The following is a 21,599-nucleotide window of genomic DNA, read 5'->3' as shown; positions in this document are numbered from 1 at the left end:
ATCCCGCTCGGGATTTGAATCCCACTACAATACGTCCCCCTACTAAACAGGGAATCCCCTTCTACGCCACCGCCATCTCTCACCTACAAATAAGAGCATCCTAATGGTGAAAGGTACGAACAATCTTAAGCCTAAAACACTACTCACAACCAGACCCAAATTCCCTACCTGACTTAGGCATCGGAGGGTCCCCTGTTGCAGCTAGGGTCTCCTTTGTCTGTTCTTTGTGTAGGTAGTCGAAGGTCCAGGGAAGACTATCAGATTTCTGCATCAACAATGGTCGTTATGGTTGTTTCAACCCCGTAATGCGTAATGTTACGTAATGGTTGTAACATCACTTTGTTTTTGCAGACCATGATCCTAACCTCTATGATATTTTTCTCTTTCTCATGTTGCCTTATAATTGCCAAAGGCTCTACCCATAAAGCATGATCTTCTCAATTGTTGTTTTAAAATTTTCCATAGTCTATTGACACATGGAAACAGAAATGGAGGAAATGACATTTTAAAGAAACACTTGTTTGGGAAAGGAAAAGTTGTTTCCTCTTATTGTTTTCCAACAATTTTTTCTTTTAAAAAAATCCACCATTTACAAATTTGTTGCCTGGCAATACGAATTTTTCAAGGAAAACTCACTTAAAGATGAAAGGTATAGCGTTGATGATGGACTGTAGCACATGTGCCTCCCTGACACGTGGCACACTAGGGGCCCTTGAAGATGGACAGTTGCGCATATAGCCCAAAGGCACTATGGCACATCCAGGGTGGTTGAAGATGGCAATGGCATGTTGCACATGCAGTTCTTGAAGATGGATGATGGGATACGATGTAGGACATATGGCCTAGCCTACAATGATGCAATGAGATCATCAACGAATTAATTAGAACAATTTAAAGCACAAAATAATGTTAATCAATCACAAGCTTAATGAATTCAAATATTTAACGATGCTTAGATTCATGACTAAATCACAACCCATCAGTTAAATCTTATAAACATGATTAGATAGGACCTATGGAAGGTAGGACTTCCATATAACTTTAGAATTGATCTAATTCCAAAGGGAATCTCTTGGTTTGTTAAAGGGTTTAAGAACTATGGTTTTGGGATTTGGGAATTTTGGAAATTTTAGACATTTTGCCAAATTGGGGGATTTTTTGGGAAATTAGGATTAGGATTCTAGAGGGTTTTGATGTGGGTTTTTTTAGGGTGAGGGTTGGAAGAAATGGAATTGGGTGAGAGGAGGGCTATCCATACGGACAGCTCTACGGCTATGTTTGTACAATCGTACGAACAGACAAGTGCATCCGTACAGCGGTGTGGTCAGGGTTGGGTTGGGTTCAGTGCTCGAAAGTATCAATATCGCTACAAGTTTTGTTGGCCGAAGATGCAGAAAGAATATCGATATCGCCAATAATATCGTTGATATCCGGAAATGCGAGGAAACATGGAGAAAATAATGGAATTTTTTAGTGAAACTTCTGGGGAGGCTAAAATACACATATTTGCATACTTAGGAATTAAAAAATTACAAACGGAATGCATACAAAAGTTCCAATTTATAGGGGCTTAAAAGCATGTGTTGTTGTAAGAAATGAATCCAAACATACCATCCATCCAAACATCCGTCGATGTTTTTGAATATCGACCACACATGATATTTCACTGAGAAATCGTTGACAACTAGAAAGGAAACAAAAGATTGTGGTTTTGATATTGCCCATGTTGTGATAACAATAATATCATATTATTATTGTCAACAAACTAACCACTACATGCAACCATGCACCAATAGAAAATTTTGAAATGGAAATTTTTTTAAACTTTTTTAAACGAAATATTGTCAAGTCAATACACTACCGATACAAGCGACACCTAGAATTTACATAGTTGAAAATATTGGTAATACATTGGCGATATTGATACATTGGCAATATAAGCAACACCTAGAATTTATACGATTGAAAATGCTGGCGATACTCAGCAATATATCTCCAATATATGGAATTTTTTATACTACTAGTGTTATTGGTATCGCTACCAGCATTATCGGTATCGCCAAGCTAGAGATATGAATAATATCGGGGATATTTTGATAATATCGGGAATACTTCAAACTAGTGTTTGAAGTATCAGTATCACATTGCATATCGCACCCTTGGGATACAAATATGTATCGATTATCACACGGGATATATTGTTTGTATCGGGTAATTTATTGCACTTTTGGGAAATATACGGAAACATTAGGGTTGAATTTTTCAATGAAACTTCAGAGATTGTTAAAAAAGACCTCAATACACACTTTTAGATCATAACATCTCAAAAAAGAAGTGCATATAATAGGTTTTCTTTGTATAAGGTCATAAGCTATGTGTTGTCTGACTGAACTAATGCAACTATATTCAAATTGAATTCATAACATTTAGAGTGTATGTAATCATCATTTAATCAAACACTCCTAAATACTTCGAAATTAGTCTCAATTGACAGCTGGTTGAAGGAAATTTTCAAAAAAAAATAATAATAATTTTTAATTAAAAAATAATTTTTATATTTTGAAAATTGATGAAGACTTACAAAACCACTAGATCAGCCCTCAGGCATGCTTGATTTCATGTTTGGAGTGCAACATTGTAAGCAATTTGGGAGAAATCCCAATATTTCCTAAATTGGACCACCTAGACTCAAATTTTGAAATTAGAGTGTATGTGATGATCATTTCATCAAATACTCCTAAATACTTCGAAATTAGTCTCAATTGACAGCTAGAGTTGAAGAAAATTTTTAAAAAAATAAAATTAGAGAACATGAAGAACTAATGGATATCAAAATCAAAGCTCCAACTCCATGATTTTTCATGGAAAACATGAAAAAGCAATGGTTTGGAACCATTTGACATTGATAAAAAAAAAAAAGGATCAGAAATTGAAAATGCTCACCAAATCGAACATGTGGGATATATTGTCACTACCTGTGCGTTCTGTATCGCACAGGTGGGATACAAGATATATCATGGGATATATCTGTCGATGTCATCGATATTTAAAACATCGCTTCAAACAATGGTTGGGTTAAGACTTGATGATAATGGTAATGATCGATGAAGGGGTTGTAGAAAAAAATAAAAAAAAAAAGAATGAAAGTTTTAAGAAGAAAGAAGAAAAAGATAAAAGAGTGGGATGTAGAGATGGAGAAGAAATACCTTGAAGAGGATAAGAAGGAAGATAAGTGTAATCACTACATGGCTTCACACCACTCCATTCATAGGAGGTTTTGCTTCATCTCAAAGCCAAGAGAAAGAAGAATTTTATTTCATATGCTCCATAATGGGCTAGGGTGTGGACGTCCAAGCCTTATATATTCTTAGGAAAGACTTTTTACAAAAAAAAAAAAAAATACTTTCACGTAAAGACGCTCAATAAAATAAAATTTGTTCCTAACCCTTTAAACTAAGCAAAAATATAAGCTAAACCAAAAAAAAAAAAATAACAAATATATAAACAACTAAATAAATTAAACTATTTCGTGATTCATGATCAAGATGTCCAACGACGATGATCCAACGATCAGAATTGTCCAATTAAGTAGCCCACATGCATCTTTCCAGTGTGGGGCCTTCAAAGATGCATAATCATGCATGTGAGGGATTCAACAGGCTATGCACTCTAATTGGGCCCGTGGGGCCACATGTATACATCACCTAGCCATAAAGAAACGGGAGCTCTCCTCCTCTAGTATACTCAGATTGGTGCTCGGATGTCCTCATCAACTCCCATTGGTCGAGAAAAGTTCGCCTTTGGCGAAATAAAGTTGCAGTGATGCTCGAGGAAATCCGGGTCGAACCTCTAAAGCTCTGCCTCTGATCCACGTACAGTTTGACTCTGGCTCGTTCTTCCACTTGACGAGATACTTCTGAAAACTTCTACGTCTGGTGGAAACCACTTGCTCATCCAAAACATCTTTAATTTTTTCTCTTTTATTAGGTATAGATGGTAAAGAAGGCAGAGCCCATGGTTCATGGGATAGGTCGGGAAAGCTATTTGGGTCAATGTGAGAGTTGGAACAAGGGCTAGAGGCAGAAGATGTTGGGCCCTTAAAGGACACAAGATCTTCCATGTTGAATGTAGAGCTAATACCCATATCAGGTGGAAGTTCTACAACATACGCATTAGAGCCTAATTTTCTCGACGTCTTAAAAGGACTGACACTACGGGCTTGTAATTTCCTAATGGCCCCTTGCAGAAACCGTTCTGACCTTATATGAACCATCACATAGTCACCTACTTGAAATTCTTTAAATCTACAATGAGAGTCAGCAAATATCTTGTACTTTTCATTACTCATATTAATATGTTTACTAGTCTCATCATGCAAATCGTGGATATGGCGTGTGAATGCATATGTGGACTTTAAAGGTCTATGGGAGACTAACACGGGAATAAGATATATAGGTTTCCTAGGCTTGTAACCATGTACTACCTTAAAAGGACTCATGCCTATCGACCTATTAATGGAACTATTATATGCAAACTTTACGACGGGTAGAACTGAATTCCAAGTCCTAACATGGTCACCCACAAGACATCGTAATAGGTTTCCTAAGCTTCAATTGGCCACTTCTGTTTGACCGTCAGTTTGAGGATGGTATGCCAACAAGAACTAAAGTCTCATACCTATCATGTGCCAAAGTGCTTTCCAAAAATAACTCATGATTCGCACATCTCTGTCAGACACAATGGTTTTTGGCAAATCATGCAAGCAAACCACCTCTACAAAGTAAATCTTGGCAATGTTGTAGGCATCAGACGTTTTGGAACATGGGAGGAAATTGGCCATTTTCGAAAAACGGTCCACACCACAGATATAATTGTGCTTTCTGATTGTTTTGGGTAGCCCAAACATGAAATCCATACTAATATCTTGCCATGAAGTGTGTGGCACTGGCAAAGGCGTATATAATCCCATGTTATGCCTTTTCTGTTTTGCCAACTGACAAGTCCTACATTGCCCAATAATTTTGGCAACGTCTCGTTTGAGACTGGGCCAATAGAATCTATCCTCGACAAGGGCAATAGTCTTGTCTCGACCAAAATGAACACCTACTTCAACATGAAGCTCCCAAATAAGAAAATCCCGTAGGGAGGTGCGGGGAATGCAAAGTTTGTCACCTGTAAATAAAAATTCATCGCTTAGGACAAACCCATTGTCACTCCTCAACTGGGCATCCAAAAGTGGCGTATACACTTTCCCAAAATCTAGTCATGCAGAATATTCTCCTTTCAATTGTTCAAACCTAGTGACTTCTACACTCATAGATTGGAATAACGCCACTCGACAACTAAGGGCATTGGCAAGTTTGTTTCGAACCTGACCTTGTGTTTCAAAACAAAGGTGTACTCCTAGAGAAACTCTACCCACTTGGCATGCCTTGGGTTTAGCTTCTCTTGGGAGTTAAGGTATCTCAAAGCCTCATGATCAGAAAACAAGACAAACTCTTGCGGTAGTAGGTAATGTCACAAGGATTGAATTACCGAATAGAATTCCTTGTCACAGGTATAGTATTGTTGCTTCGCCCCATTCAACTTCTCACTGAAATAACAGAGTGCCCTTACTGACTAAGTACTCCACCTATACATACACCAGACGCATCATACGCAACCTCGAAAACTTTAGAAAATTCAAGAAGGCACATGATAGGAGTCTCAATCATCTTGCCCTTAATCTCATTGAACGCCTTAGAGGCAGCATTAGTCCATTTAAACTCCCCTTTCTTAATGCAGTCCGTGATGGGAGCCATAATGGAATTACATCCTCGAATGAATCGCTTATAGAAAGTAGCTAACCCATAGAAGCTACGCACATCATGAATGTTCTATGGTTTAGGCTAATTTATTATGGCGTTGACTTTCTCCAGGTCTCCAGACATGCCCTCAGATGAAACAATGAACCCTGAGAAGATAACTTTATTAGACATGAAAGAACACTTCTTAAGGTTGGTATATAATTTCTCTATCCCAAGGACCCCGCAAACTTGCCTCAAACGGTAGAGATGTTGTTCCATGGAGGTATTATAAATAAGGATGTCGACAAAATATACCACCAGGAACTTACCCAAAAAGGGTCTCAACACTTGGGTCATCACTCTCATAAACGTACTCGGAGCATTGGTCAAGCTAAAAGGCATGACTAACCACTCATATAACTCATCATTTGTCTTGAAGGTTGTTTTCCTTTCATCTCCTAAGAGAATGCGTATCTGATGATACCCACTTTTGAGGTCAATGTTGAAAAAGATCGTGGCACTGGCCATCATATCCAATATGTCACCAAGACGTGGTATAGGAAACCAATACTTAACCATGATCTTGTTGGCTTGACCGTCCATGCACATGTGCCAAGTGCCATCTTTCTTGAGCTTGAAGAGGGCTGGCAAGGCACATGGTCTCAAACTCTCCTGAATGAACCATTTTCTAAGAAGCTCATCCACTTGCCTCTTCAACTCTGTATGCTCCGTGCGGTTCATCCGGTAGTGAGGAAGGTTTGGCAGAGCTAACCTAGGGATAAGATCAATGGCCTGCTGAATGTCACGCATGGGTGGAAGCTCATTCGGAAGATCCTTGGTGAAAATATCTCTAAACTCATCAAACAACGGAATCACTTCAAGTGACAACTCTACACTAATCTCGGGTGTGACCTCTCTTGCCACGAGGGCATACACCATCGAATCAGTTTTAGTCTCCCTTTCAAACTGTTTGGCATTTATTATATGAAAAGACTTAGGCTAGGACTTCCTCACATCTTTATGATCACCCTTCTTTACGTCATCTTTCTTCTCTAGGGTGCTCTTGGGTAGAAGAGCATTTAACTTTATCCTCTTACCTTGATACACAAATGAACAAGTATTCGAGTAGCCAAATAGTGTCACATCACGATCGTACAGCCAAGGTCTACCTAAAATGATGTGGCCTACATCCATAGAAAAAACATTACACCACAGCATATCTTTGTACATAGCAAACTGAATGAGAATAAGAGACCGCTGAAAAACCAATATCGAGGACGCATTCACCCATGAAACTTGATATGGCTGAGGGTGAGGGACGGGTTTCAAACCCAAACGAGACACGGTGCTAGAGAAGACCACGTTAGTACAACTCCCACTATCAATTATCACCTTGCAGTTTTGTTGTCACACTAAACACTTAATGTAAGTATGGAAAATTGGATTTATGCACCAATCATCACTCTCTTTAACCTGGGCTAAGGCACAACTGACAACTACAAGTGGCACAACTGACAACTACAAGTAGCACAGTCTCAGTTTGTTCAACTTCTTCATCACTAGCACCAATTTCAGGTTGATATTCTTCTTCTTCACAATTACCTCGATCATTCGCATCTTCCTCAAACTTGCCAATGACGAGGGCTTTACCTCGCTCTTTCGTAGGGCACTGGTATTCGAAATGACCATACCCTTGGCAGTTGTAATACCACGTATGCTCACCTCCCCTCCAACCGGTACTAGTTAGACCTTTGTCCCTCACATCCCTATTGTTGGGTTGAGTACTAGTTGGGGCTTTGGATTGACTCCCAAAACTAGGCTTAGTTTCTTAGGGAGCGACCTTAACGTTGGCATCACGAAAGTCAAATCGCCTCATGAATTGCAGTTTCAAATACTGCTCAAGTTCTTACCCTACTAGATAGGCATGCCTTAGGGTGCTAACGTCATGAGAAATGAGCTCGCACTGAAGCTCAAGTCAGAAGCCAATCCTGAAACGATAGAAGGTCATTAACGGGTCCTCCTCAATGTTACAATGTAACATGAATTCATCAAACTTGGTGATGTAATCAAACACAGGCATTAATCATTGATGAAAGGATTGCCATTGATCCAAAAGCTTATGGCGGTAAGAGAGAAGAAGGTACTTTTCCTTCAAGATCTCTTTTATCTCGGCCCATAGTGAGACCGAATCATCTCCAGACCTCTCTATTTTACGCTCGACATTTGTGCAAAACAACTTGGCTTGGCCCATCAACTTCATCTTAGTGAACTTCACCCAACGTCGATCAGACATATCGTACCACTCAAAATAACGGTCCATGTCGGCAAGCCAATCGAGGAAGGCCTTAGGGTCCAAGCGACCATCATAGTTTAGGGCCTCAATCTTTACACTCCTCATTACCCGATCATTAGGATCATGGTAGTCTAGATACTCTCCACGAGGTGGCTGGGTACGCATCCAACAATGACCAACACCTTGGCCACGGCCTCTTCCACGTCCCCCAACTTGGTTTCCTCTAACTTTACTTCCCGCTTGAGATTGGCCATCTTTCCTACTGTTGCAGTTCGCTTAGAGGGAAGCTTCCAACTGGGTCATACAAGTATTGGTCTCATTCCTGAGGGTTGCCAGTTAGTGACTGGTGGTTCTGGGCCTCGATGGCCACGAAACGGTTATTGATGGCATTGATAGCCTTGGCAAGCTGTTCCGAATTCATTGTGAGGTGTAGTCGTGTAGACCAAAACCACGACTAGTACGAGTGCACATAAACTAGGACCCCAAAGGGGAACCTAGGGAATAAAGATTCTAAACGCATTGTGATGAGAATGGAAAAACTGCTAACCCTAGACACGGCAATATGAAAACCTAACCTAAATGTAACATGAGAAGCCTATGTTAGACCTTGTCTCTAATAACAAAATTTGGTGCAAGATGGATGGCCTAGCCTAGAATGATGCAATGAGATCATCAACGGATTAATTAGAACAATTTAAAGCACAAAATAATGATAATCAATCACAAGCTTAATGAATTCAAATATTTAACTATGCTTAAATTCAAGACTAAATCACAACCTATCAGTTAGATCTTATAAAACATTATTAAATGGGACCTATGGAAGGTAGGACTTCCATCTAACATAGGAATTGATCTACTTCTAAAGAAAATCTCTTGGTTTGTTAAAGAGTTTAAGAACTAGGGTTTTGGGATTTTGAAAAAATTGGGGTTTTTGTGAAATTAGAGAATTTTGAGGAAATTAGGATTAGGATTCTAGAGGGTTTAGATGTGGGGTTTTTTAGGATGGGGGTTGGGAGAAATGGAATTGGGCGAGTGAGGGAAAGAAGAAACAAAGAGGGAGGGAGGGCTATCCATACAGACAATCGTACGACAACTCTGTCCGTACAATCGTATGGACAAACAGGTGCGTCCATACATGGGTGTGGTCAGGGATAAGTTACGTTTAAGGCTTGATGATGATGGTTATGATGGATGAAGGGGTTGTAGAAAGAAGAAAAATGAAAGTTTAAGAAGAAGAAAGCAAAAAGAAGAAGAAAAAAGAATGGGATGTAGAGATCGAGAAAAAGAAATACCTTGAAGAGGATGAGAAGGAAGATGAGTGGAATCACTCCATGGCTTCACACCACTCCATTCACAGGAGGTTTTGCTTCATCTCAAAGCAAGGAGAGAAAAAATTTATTCCATGTGCTCCAAAATAGGTAAAGGTATGGATGTCCAAGCCTTACATAGTCTTAGGAAAGACTTTTTACAAAAATTTTAAAAAAAAATGCTTTCACATAAAGATACTCAATAAAATAAAATTTGTTCCTAACCCTTTAAACTGAGCAAAAATATAAGCTTAAAAAAAATAAAAAATTATAAACAATTAAATAAACTAAACTATTTCGTGGTCCACGATCAAGATGTCCAATGACGACGATCCAACAATCGGAATGGTCCAACTAAGTAGCCCACATACATCATCCCAGTGTGGGCCCTTCAAAGATGCATAATCATGTATGTGGGAGCTTCAACAAGCTAGGCATTCAAATTGGGCCCACGGGGCCCCATATATGCATCACCTAGCCATAAAGAAACGGGAGCTCTCCTCCTCTGGTATACTCTGGTTGGTGCTCGGATGTCATCATCAGGATATGTGGCACATGTATGGATGCTTGAAAATGATGGTGGCACATGTTGCATTGTGGCTCATTAACACATAAGGCACTTGAAGATGGGTTGAGGCACATGCTCCACATGTTGCACATTGGCACATGTGGCCACTTAAAGATGAATGATAGAACATGTGAACCATTTAAAGTGGTTGGTGACATTATTCACAATATCAATAATATCAGTCGAAAGATCAGTATTGCAAATGGCTGACAAGAGATACACATTGGCACATGTATGGACACTTGAAGATGATGGTGGCACATTAACACATAGGGCACTTGAAGATGGATTGCAATGCATGTTACACATGTCGCAAATTACAAATGCTACATATGTGGGCACTTAAAGATGAATGGTAGCACATGTGAGCCATTTGAAGATGGTTGGGGCTAATGTTTGCGATATTGACAATATCGTTGAAATATTAGTGTCGCAATTTACCAATACAATATATTGTGTGAACAATATCATCAATAATATCTTGTGATATAACACCGATATCTCGTCATACATCACAGATATCACAATATCAACCAAACATTATGTAAAAAAATTTATTAAAAATAAAAATAAAAAGAACTCCATGTACCGTCATTATAGATAGAGCTCCACCTCCCAAACCGAGGGAAAAAAAAATAAATGAAAGAACCGGGAAAATACCAACTTCTTCTTAGATTTCTTTATTGGGATCTCTTCTAAAGTTTTAAAGTTGATTAGTTGATTTAGGTGACTTAGTTCAAGTTGTTTACTTGCTGCTAAAGAAATCGTGTATTTGGGTGGGAAATCAAGATGAAGGCGGAAAAGGGTTGGAAATCCATTCGGTAAGAAATTGTCCTTTTCTTCATTTTTTTCTAAATTCGTTGCTCATAACTTGTTAGAACATGTTTGTAATCCATGATTATACATGACTTAGATGCAAAATTATGGATTTTAAGCTCCAATTTTCAAATTTTGGGGAAATGAAAGAAATTGGGGGAAAGCCCCGACTTTCCATTTTCACCCATTTAAATTGGAACTATGGTGTCAAATCATCACCACACTCTAGTAGTAAGTTAATCTAGATTGGGCAATAGTTCCTGTAATTTTTGAAAAAAAAAAAAAAAATCAGTTAAAAATAGAGAAAATAATTTAAAAATCAATTATTCTTTTAAATATAATGATTAATCATTATAGGCAAATCTATACGTAAGTTGATGAGTGTGGGCTTATGAAAATTTTTAGCCACATTTTTGTGGGTACTTATGAAAATAAAAGGAGCATGGACCAACAGCCTTCATTGTAAGCACTTTTAGGACTGACAATATTCAAATTCTTTTATCATTCTCATATTCAAATATAAATGCAATGGCCATCCTTAGCAGCCTACAGTGCCGACTGTAAGTGCACACCATGCACAACAAGCACTCATTAGTCATGTTTTAAGTGTGAATGATAGGGTGGTGAGCATGGCGCAACTATAATGCGAACAATTGTTCATATTAAGATTTTACACCAAAAAACAAAAAAAAAAAAAACCTACTTAATTAATATGGAATTTACATTCCTGTACCCTTTTCAAAAAGCTACCTCATTAATCGATACAATTACCATTCCACTACCTTCAGTCGCTATGTGAGCAAATGGTTGGCAGCTCGGGTGGGCCCCACCGTGATGTTTATGTAAAATCCACCCTAATCACCAAGTGTGTCACCCCATGTTAGGCCGAGGACCCAAAAAAATCAAGTCCATCTGTGATTCAGGTGGACCACATGATTGGAAATTGTGTAAGGGGCAACGCTTGCCCTCCAAGCCGTTTCCATTAGTGTGGCCCACTTGAATCACGGATGGGCATGATTTTTTGTCCATAGGCCTGAATTTTTGTATGAAATCTAATGGTTTGAGTGGATTTCATATAATTATCACAGTGGGCCCTGTAAAAATCAAGGGTGAACATCATTCTCCCAACTATTTCCTTCGATATGGCCCACAAGAATCACAAGTCAACCTGATGTTTCGTCTCTGGGCCTAATATGGGACTATTGTCTAATAGTCGAAATGGATGTTACATAAACAGCACAATGGGCCCCGTCAAAATCAAGATCGGCGTCCCATACAATTCCGTTTTTTTTTTCTAAATAATCTCCGTACAAATCAAGAAGGACGTCAGGACTTGATTTATGGCAGGGCCCACTGTGATGTCTATGTGAAATCTACTTCAAACATTATATGCATAATCTCAGTTTAGGCACAGAGCCTTAAAAAATCAGGCTAACTTGTGATTCAGGTGGGCCACACCAAAGAAAATAGTTGGCGGGGAGACATCCACCCTTGATTTTTACAAGGCCTACCAAAATGATTATACAAAATCCACTCCAACCATTAGATACCACATCAAAATTTAGACCTAGGGCCTAAAAATCAGAGGAAAACAGTTTAGAGGGCAATTGTTGCCCTGTCCACTGTTTCCAATTATGTGGTCCACCTGAATCATGGATGGGTGTGAATTTTGGGCCCTTGGCTTACCATGAGCTGACGCACCTAGTGGTCAAAGTGGATTTTACATAAAAATCACAGTGGGGAACACCCAAGGAGCCAACCCATTTGCTCACATGCCCACCCAACTGGCCGTTAAAGAAATGTAGAGAAAGGTAGGAGAATGATAATTACATCAATTAATGAGGGAGCTTTTTGAAAAAGATACCGGAATGTAAGTTCCAGATTAATTAGGTAGTTTTTTTTGTAAAATTCACAAGGATAAACACTATATGGCTATGATCGAAAGTCTTGGGAATTTCTAGAGCATGGACCATACACGGTGAGACCCATCAATCCAGCATCTTGGATAACTTAACCATAGATGAGGCCCATCATACCAGCATCTTGGATCACTGAACCATGGATGTGATATACACACTTTTTTATAGAAGAACATATACATACACACATTTTATAGAAGCATGAATGTAAATACTTTGGCAAGCCCACAGACATGTAAAACACAGCCGATGTACATATGCCACCACATGTCTCAGCATGAGTCATAGGCACCAGATCCAACAAATCCATCAAGGTGTTCGCTCTGTGTAAATTTCCCAATCCAAAGATCAGATAAGTATACTAATCATGTGGACCACAGTTTAAGAAGAAGAAAAAAATGTGAGGGAGAAAATAAGAATTTGCCAAGCTTTATGAGCCATCCACCTTCTTTCTGACACCATAGACCATATAATCAGTATACAGTATACCAGCATACCTTTCAGGTAAAAACATGTAAATGGTCGGACTCACTTGATGGACTGCGTGGATATTGCACCTGTCTACCATGTTGCCATATGTAGCAGCATGGAGATAATATGCATCATGCTTCACAAGCCTCACACGTATGTGGAGCAAGAGACATATGTATGCATAAGGGGAAATTTTATATGATATCTATAAGAACAGCCATGCTTTGTGGAACGAAATGTTGTGCAATCAAGGAACAACATGATCATAGAATGAGCACAGCTGAAATGGGGATGTTGAGATGGATAAGTGGCAAGACAAGGATAGAATTAGAAATGAATGCATATGAGAAAACTTAGGAGTAACACCAATAGGTAATAAGGTGAGCCATAGTAGACTTGGATGGTTTGGCCATGTGCAAAGGAGATGAAGAACTGAACTGAATAAGAGAAATGAATTGGTACAAGTTGAAGGCTCTAAAAGGGAGTAGGCCCAAAAGGACGTGGGTGGAGGTGGTAAGAGAAGACTTGATGACCTATTGTTTAATTGAGAATAAGATCCTCAATGAAGTGGAATTGACAAAAGGATTTATGTAGCTGACCCCAATTAGTTGGAAGTTGTCAAAACTAACCTATATAATTGAACTGTCGCCGTTTCCCTTCTCGGACGTCCGGGCCCAATCTCTACAAAACATGAATCAAATTTCAAGATGCGTGAAATTTGAAATTAAAAAGAAAGGGAAATGGAATAACAAAGAGAAAAAGGGAGAAAAAAAGTTCAGCACCTTCACTAACATGAGTGCATCAAAAACCTCCCTCTCAAGAGAAGCCACCCTGACCAATTCCCATATTCAAAATGTAAGAACATCTGATGAGAAAACTATACAACTCTTAGTCTGAATTACCCGCATCTTCATCTGGGCCAGAAAACTGTACAATGGGGACCACCTATGAGTGATCCAGACCATCTTCTGGTGTGGCACTGCAGTGGACAGGCAATACTGCAGAGAGCGCCCCAGCTAAATGGGCCGTATGTGATTGAGGAAGTGTCTGCAAATCTTTAAAACGTGGTCCTGGGCCCACTACGCACCAATCGTCCAACCGGATGAACAGCCTAGATCACTGAAAGGAGATCCCCCCACACGGATTAGGCGATACCTGAGAATGCGTTTGATCTGAGGAGGGGAGAAGTTGGCTAGCTCCATTCCCCAGCGGACAGCACGGCGGGCCTCGCGCTTCTTCTCGTTGCGGCTCTTATTATTGGGCAGGTTATCATCGGAGTGGGCGTATTGATCTTCAAGGAGGTCTGGTGATGATTCAGGCAAACTGAGGCCATTAGATCGGGGATGGATGGCGCGAGATGAAAAAGGAGAGATGGAGACGGGGAAAGAAGAAGAGTCGGTTTTGAAAGAGAGAGAGGAAGATAGGAGATGATGAAGAATGGCTTTCATTGTAGTTTTTGTTGTAGTTGTTGTGATTGGATAACCTATGAGTCTGGGACACTGCCTCAGCAGAGCAGTAGCCTGCACCATCGTCGCTCACTGTCCGCTCACACAAAACCATGAAGTTGGGATGACGGGATAAGCTGAGTGTGGGGTGAAAGCCCAAGATGAAGGGCCTGTTTAGGAGGGTGGATTCGGAACCCGCTGAATGCGATATCCGATGCTGTGTTTGGCACCATGTATTGAGAATAACTTCAATCCTTGCATTTGTAAGGGATTAAATTTAGGGCCCGTTTGGCCGGGTGGATTGGAAGGGATTGAATGGTATTAGGGTGGATAGCATGGATTTCTAGGTAATGATCGTGTTGTCAGTGGATTGTCTGGAGATCCATGGGATTGATATATCCCTTGGTTGCTATATCCAGTCTGTTTGGCGCGCCCGGCCAATCCCGGTATTAAATCTTCTCATCCCTTCTAATCCCTGAAACCAAATACGTCCCAGGCAAATTTGAAGGATTAGGGTGGATTTGATGGAATTTAAATGTAATGATGGTGTTGTCAGCGGATTGTCTTGAGATACATGGGATTGGGATCAGATCACCGACTCTGTTTGGCACGCCCGGCCAATCCTGGGATTTGACTTCCAATCCCCTCCAATACCATCCAATCCCTTCCAATCCGACCGGCCAAACGGGCCCTTAATTACTAAATTAACTTTAGTATGTTCGAAGTGTTGTATTGTATAAAGCACACTTTTGTTTGTCAAATTTCACTTAAAACAAAATAGCTTAAGAAGTAGTCTGCTTAATGTGGATCAAGATGAAAAGTTCAAGTCATTACTTCAAAACATGATTGCTCAAAATTTACTAAATTTAAGACTTTACTGAAGTTCAAGTCAAGACGTAGATCAAGATAAAAAGTTCAGAATCTACTGAAGTTCACGATGACTGAGTTCAAGTTCTACTACACTTTTAGTAGAAGATCAAGCTCCATCTTCAAACTCTATCGAAGATTCAAGTAGAAGAATAAGTTCCGAGAAGTTCAAGTTACTTCAATGTTCGTCTTTTCAAGTATAATAGACCCTAAAAAGACCTTAAGCTTAGGTCCTTTCATAACATAATCTTATATGGGTCTTTATGCTTTATATAGGCTTAACTTCAACTAGTCTAGGCTTAACTTTGACTAGTCTAAGCTGTAACTCGACCATTCTAAGAAATCTTCGACCAATCCAAGTTTGAATTCAGAAAAACGAATTTTTCCGTTACTTCCTCGACCAGTCGAACAGCCTGCTTGACCAGTCGAAGAGGGGACTTCGACCAATCAAGGGTTGCTCGACTCGAAGTCCAGCAACTAAAAATATGGCACCATTGACCAGTCGAAGCCCATGCTCGACCAGTCGAAGCCCATGTTCGACAGGGCCCTTAACCAGTCGAGCAGGGCCCTTGACCAGTCGAGCAGGGCCTTCGATCAGTCGAAGAACCGTTTTATCCGATCGCGCTTAAATTTTAAAAATTTATTGATCCTTAGACGAGTCAAAGAAAACTTTAGACGAGTCGAAGCAACAACCTTTCAACTTATAAATAAAGGTCTTCTCTCAATCCGAAATTACCAATTCAAGCTAAGAAATGCTTTCATCAAGAGAGAGAAAAGTCTCCATTATTGTCAAGCTATTGCATGATATTTTTAACATTTCTTTAATAGCTTTTTGTTTCAATTCTTTAAACTCCTTTTTAATGAATCTTATTCTATAAAGAGAGTAGATACTTCTCTTTGAGATATTGAGGAATTCAAACAAGTAGCTTTTGCTTTGAATCGATTTAAAATCTATTTAGAACCTAGAACTCTTATTCATATGATTGGACATTGAACAATCTACTTCAAGAGGAGCGGTTCTACAGGTTACATCAAGAGATACATCTTCAAGGAGAAGATAAGTATATTATATCTTTTGTATTTTCGTTTTATTGAGATAGCCAGAAAATCTCAATTGTTGGTTTTTCTGAGATAGCAAGAAAATCTCAGTGAGGGTTTTTATTTGTGATAGCCCGTTAAAATTACAATTGTATCAGGTTTTAAGGTGATTCTGTGAAATTCTTGTTTATAGTGAAAGCCAATATCACGTCGGTTGTGATTATTGGGAGTAGAGTGGGTATGGCTGTTTGAGAACAGTTGGTGTACACATCGAACCACTATAATTCTTGATGTTGTGGTGAATGTTTACCTTTTACATTTATGGTGAATGGTTATAATATTATTTTTGCAAAAGTGGTGAATGTTTGTAGTAGTTAGCTTTATTTTATCTTACCTAGTTTGAGATCTTAATCCTTACGATCGTTCGTGAAATAAAGTTGTCCTACCTAAACTTTGTTTTGGGTGAAGGTTGTCCTACAAACTAGTTTGAATCAATTTTTCAATACTAGTGTGATTGAGTTTTTGATTTATTTATTATTTCAGTACTTTAATTTTTATTTGGCATAATCCTATTCACTCTAGGACTGTTAAACTCGCCTTTTTCAAGTGGTATCAGAGTTAAGTTGCTTGTTTTCTTAGGATTAATTTCCTTGAGTTAAAAGATTTAGAGCTTTCATTATGTCAAATTTCGATGGCTTGTCTATTACCAGGCTACTACCTTTTAATAACTCTAACTATACATACTGGAAAGCCAGAAAGATGATTTTTTTTAAATCCTTAGATGAAAGTGTGTAGCAAGCCACTGTAATCAAATGGAAACCTCCAATGTCTGAAGTATTAGGCAGTGATGGAACTAAATCTATGAGAGAGACTACATTCTTTTTATAGACTGCAACTCAAAAAAGTGAAAGCAGTACTAATGCTAAGGCCTTAAATGCCATCACTTGTACTCTATTACTTGATGAATTCAAGAGAATTATTTCATGCGATACAGCCAAACAAGCTTGAGATATTCTTGAAATGACACATGAAGAAACTTATATAGTTAAGAAATCTAAAGTTCAAATCCTCATTACTAAATTTGAAGAAATTTGTATGGAAGAAAATGAAACTTTCATGGACTTCTATACGAAACTAAATGATATAGTAAATTCCATATGGGGTCTAGGAGATGGAATCCCAGAGAGCAAGGTCAGTGCTAAAATACTGCAATCTTTTCCTGAGATATTCAATTCCAAAGTAACTGTCATTAAGGAATTGAAAGACACTGATTATATAAAGGTTGAGGAGTTAGTTGGATCTCTCCGAGTTAAATTTTAAAGCTCCTGAAGGTAAGTCCATTGCTCTTAAATCTTCTAAATCTGTTTCAAAAGAAAATAATGCTAATTCTGATTTTGAAGATAAAGAAGATGATATGGTTTTACTTGTTAAGAAATTTTACAGAATTTTCAAGAACAAGAAAAAATCTGATTTTCAAGAACCATCTGACAAAAGAAAAGGAAAATCTAAATCTTCAAAATCTGTAAAGAACAGTCAATGTTTTCAACTATCATGAATACGGACACTTGGCGAATAAATGTCCTAAAATGGATAAGTAAAAAATAAAGGGCATGATAGTTACTTAGGATGAATCATATGGCTCTAAAAGTTCTTCTGAGTCTAATAAATCAGAACAAGAAAATACAAATGATGTAAAAGCCCTGATGACTATAGCCAGATTCACCTCCTCAGATAGTTGTAACATATCTGATTATGAAAATCTTAGGAGTGACCCTGAAAATGAGAATGAAGAGGATCTTCAAGATGTCTACAATGCCCTATATATGGAAAGTTGCAAAATTGTTGTTAAATTGAAAATTCAAAAAGAAAAATATCTTAAGTTAAAAGAAGAACTTGAAAACAATGTTTTAGAAAAATCTCATCTTTCAAATTGTTTTTTTTTAAAAACAAAACTAGACTTAAATTTTAAAATCTCGGAGTTAAAAAAAGTCAGAATTGAAAATGAGAATCTAAAACTCGAAGTTTCTTCCCTTTTGAGTTCTAAGAATACTTGGAGATATACCCATGTAGACCCAAAACTAGAAAAATTATTATCATCATCTAGAAAATGTGGTGACAAATCAGGTCTGGGCTATATTAAAGATAATTCTCAGAAAAAGAAGAATTCATCTCCTTTATTGGTAAAAGGAGAATCCTCAAACTCTAAAGGTAAGAATTTGAGAAATTATGGTCGAAATGATTTTAAAAATCCAAAACCTTTTCAAGTTTCTAAGATTAATTCTAATGTCATCAGCAATAGAAATCAAAGATATAATAAACTTCCTTGAGCTAAAAAAATAGTGGACTTACTCAAAGAGCTTCTAAAATCTAACTCAAATGGAATCGGAGTCAATAGACAGTGGAGTAATTCCAACTCCCAAAAATGGAGAAAATCCAATGGAACTCCTAAACCCAGAACCATAATGAAATGGGTTCCAAAAGTTACATGTCTTGTTGCCCACATAGCCTTTAAAGCCACTAGCCATTCAAAATGGTACCTGAATAGTGGATGTTCAAGACATATGACAGGTGACAAAGCGATATTCACCAACTTCAAAGAAGTGAATGACGGCTTAATTACTTTTGGTGATGGAAGCAACTGCAGAATCATAGGCCACGGTACTGTTCAACTCTCTAATCTTCCTCTCTTTGAGAATGTACTATATGTTGAGGGTCTAAAACATAACCTTCTAAGTATTTCTCAAATCTGCGATAACAAACACAGTGTCAAATTTAGAAATTATTGATGTGATATTTCAAATGAGAAGAGAAGTGTGATATTAAATGGTCGTAGGACTTCTGAGAATTGCTACATTATTAATAACCCATGCTCTTATAACTTTTCATGTTACATGGTCAAAACAGACGAAATAGAATTATGGCATAAACATCTTGGACATGTCAACTTTAGAGATCTTTATAGATTGAGCAAGATATATCATATTCGTGGCTTACCCAATTTTTTTTTTAAAAAAGGGTAGAAAAGATTTGTGGCATATGTCAGATTGGCAAGTAAATCAGGAGTACTCACAAGAAAGTGAACTCCTTAGCCACATCCAAACCTCTTGAACTACTCTATATGGACTTGGTGGGACCAACGAGAATGGAGAGTAGAAGTGGAAAGAAGTATTTTCTGGTTATTGTTGATAATTTTACCAGATATACTTGAGTAGCTTTCTTGAGAGAGAAATCAGAGACTTTCGATGAAGTTAAAAGAATTCTAAAACGATTTCAGACTGAAAAAGAAGTACATGTGATCAAGATTAGAAGTGATCATGGTACTGAATTTGAAAATAGCAGTTTTGAGAAGTATTGTATAGACCATGGTATATCACATGAGTTCTCTGCTCCTAAAACATCTTAACAAAATCGGATTGTTGAAAGAAAGACAGTGTTATAGGAAATGACCAATGTAATGCTAAATAGCATAAACTTACCTAAAAACTTATAGGTTGAATCTATCAATACTGTTTGCTACATTATAAATCATGTGTATATTAGAAAAGCAAGAGATAAAACAGCCTATGAGCTATGGTTTAATAAGAAGCCAATTGTCAAATACTTTCGAACTTTTGGAAGTAAATATTACATTTTACATGATTGGGAAATTTTGGGAAAGTTCGAAGCAAAGAGTGATAAGAGAATATTCTTGGGTTATGTTCTGAATAGTCGAGCATATCGTACTCTTAACAAAAGAACAGGAGTGATTTAGGAATCAATTAACGTCATAATTGACGATCACCTAATCGCACCCACACCAAGTCGAGATGATGATGAAGTCAACATTATTGACAAACCTAATTCTTCATCTAAATAAGATAATTCTAAATTAAGATTAGTCAAAGACCATTCGACTAATCAGATATTAGGTAACCTCATACTGGTGTTCAGACAAGAAAATAATTAGAAAATATCTGTAATTACGTCTGCTTCACTTCCCAAATTGAACCGACAAATGTAAATGAAGCACTTGCCAATGAAAGTTGGATATTGGTTATGCAAGAAGAGTTAAATCAATTCGTTAGAAATGATGTTTGGTATTTTCCCAGATCTTCTGATAAACATATAATCAGAACCAAATGAATTTTTAAGAACAAATCTGATGAAATGAGAAATATCATTAGAAACAAGGCTCGACTGGTTGTACAAGGCTACATTCAGATAGAAGGAATTGACTACGATGAAACCTTTGCACCAGTTGCACGCCTTGAATCCATTAGATTATTCATTTTAATTGCTTGTTATAAGAAATTCAAGATATATCAAATGGATGTTAAAAGTTCGTTTCTAAATGGTGATTTACATGAAGAAGTGTATGTTGAACAACCTAAAGGTTTTGAGGACCCTAAACTTTCAGATTATGTATACTGTCTTAAAAAGGCACTTTATGGTCTAAAACAAGCTTGCAGGGCATGGTACGAAAAGTTGACTAAATTTTCACTTAGTCACAACTTTATCATGGGAAGCGTTGATAAAACGTTATTTGTCAAAAGATATAATGAATATATATTGATTGTACAGATCTACGTTGATGATATTATTTACGGATCTACATGCACTAACTTGTCCATTGAGTTTGTAGATCTGGTGAAATTCAAGTTTGAAATGAGTATGGTCGGAGAGCTTAATTACTTTCTTGGATTACAAGTAAAACAACAGGAACTTGGCATTTTCATCTCTCAAACCAAATATGCTTTAAATCTGGTAAATAAGTTTTGGTTTGAGAATGGGAAAAAGTTTGATACTCTTATGAGTACAACTCTTAAACTTTCTAAGGATGAAACAGGTAAAAGTACAGACTCCCGTTTATATCGTAGTATAATTGGTAGTCTTCTTTACTTAACTGCTAGTAGACCTGATATTGCTTTTAGCGTTAGAATATGTGCTAGATATCAATTTGATCCTAAGGAATGTCATCTAATCGTTGTTAAACAGATAATTTGATATGTCGCAAGTACAACTAATTTCAGTCTATGGTATTCTTATGATACAAATGTACAACTTGCCGGATATACCGATGTTGACTGGGCAGGAAACATCGATGATA

General features: G+C 37.8%; 1 protein-coding gene across 7 annotated transcripts in view; it reads right to left on the bottom strand.

Annotated features, from left to right (window-relative positions):
- LOC131233458 (uncharacterized) overlaps positions 1-14,820 on the bottom strand; it is a 72,006-nt gene extending 57,186 nt beyond the window's left edge. For 4 of the 7 annotated variants that reach the window (XR_009165248.1, XM_058230169.1, XM_058230170.1 and 1 more), the window contains exons 1-3: positions 14,319-14,819; positions 13,946-13,994; positions 13,793-13,844 (exon numbers count right to left, since the gene is read on the bottom strand). Coding sequence is in view for 6 of the 7 variants with exons in the window: in XM_058230169.1 (XP_058086152.1) it covers positions 13,793-13,844; positions 13,946-13,994; positions 14,319-14,692 (475 nt within the window). In the remaining variant the exon portion in view is untranslated. Of the gene's footprint in view, positions 1-13,792; positions 13,845-13,945; positions 13,995-14,318 lie in introns of all 7 variants that reach the window. The other 3 variants (XM_058230167.1, XM_058230168.1, XM_058230166.1) reach the window with 2 other exon arrangements.
- Between the last annotated feature and the right edge of the window lie 6,779 nt (positions 14,821-21,599).

The sequence above is a fragment of the Magnolia sinica genome, chromosome 18 (assembly GCF_029962835.1).
Source record: "Magnolia sinica isolate HGM2019 chromosome 18, MsV1, whole genome shotgun sequence".
Lineage (NCBI taxonomy): Eukaryota > Viridiplantae > Streptophyta > Magnoliopsida > Magnoliales > Magnoliaceae > Magnolia > Magnolia sinica.
This window is presented reverse-complemented; position numbering and strand designations above follow the sequence as displayed.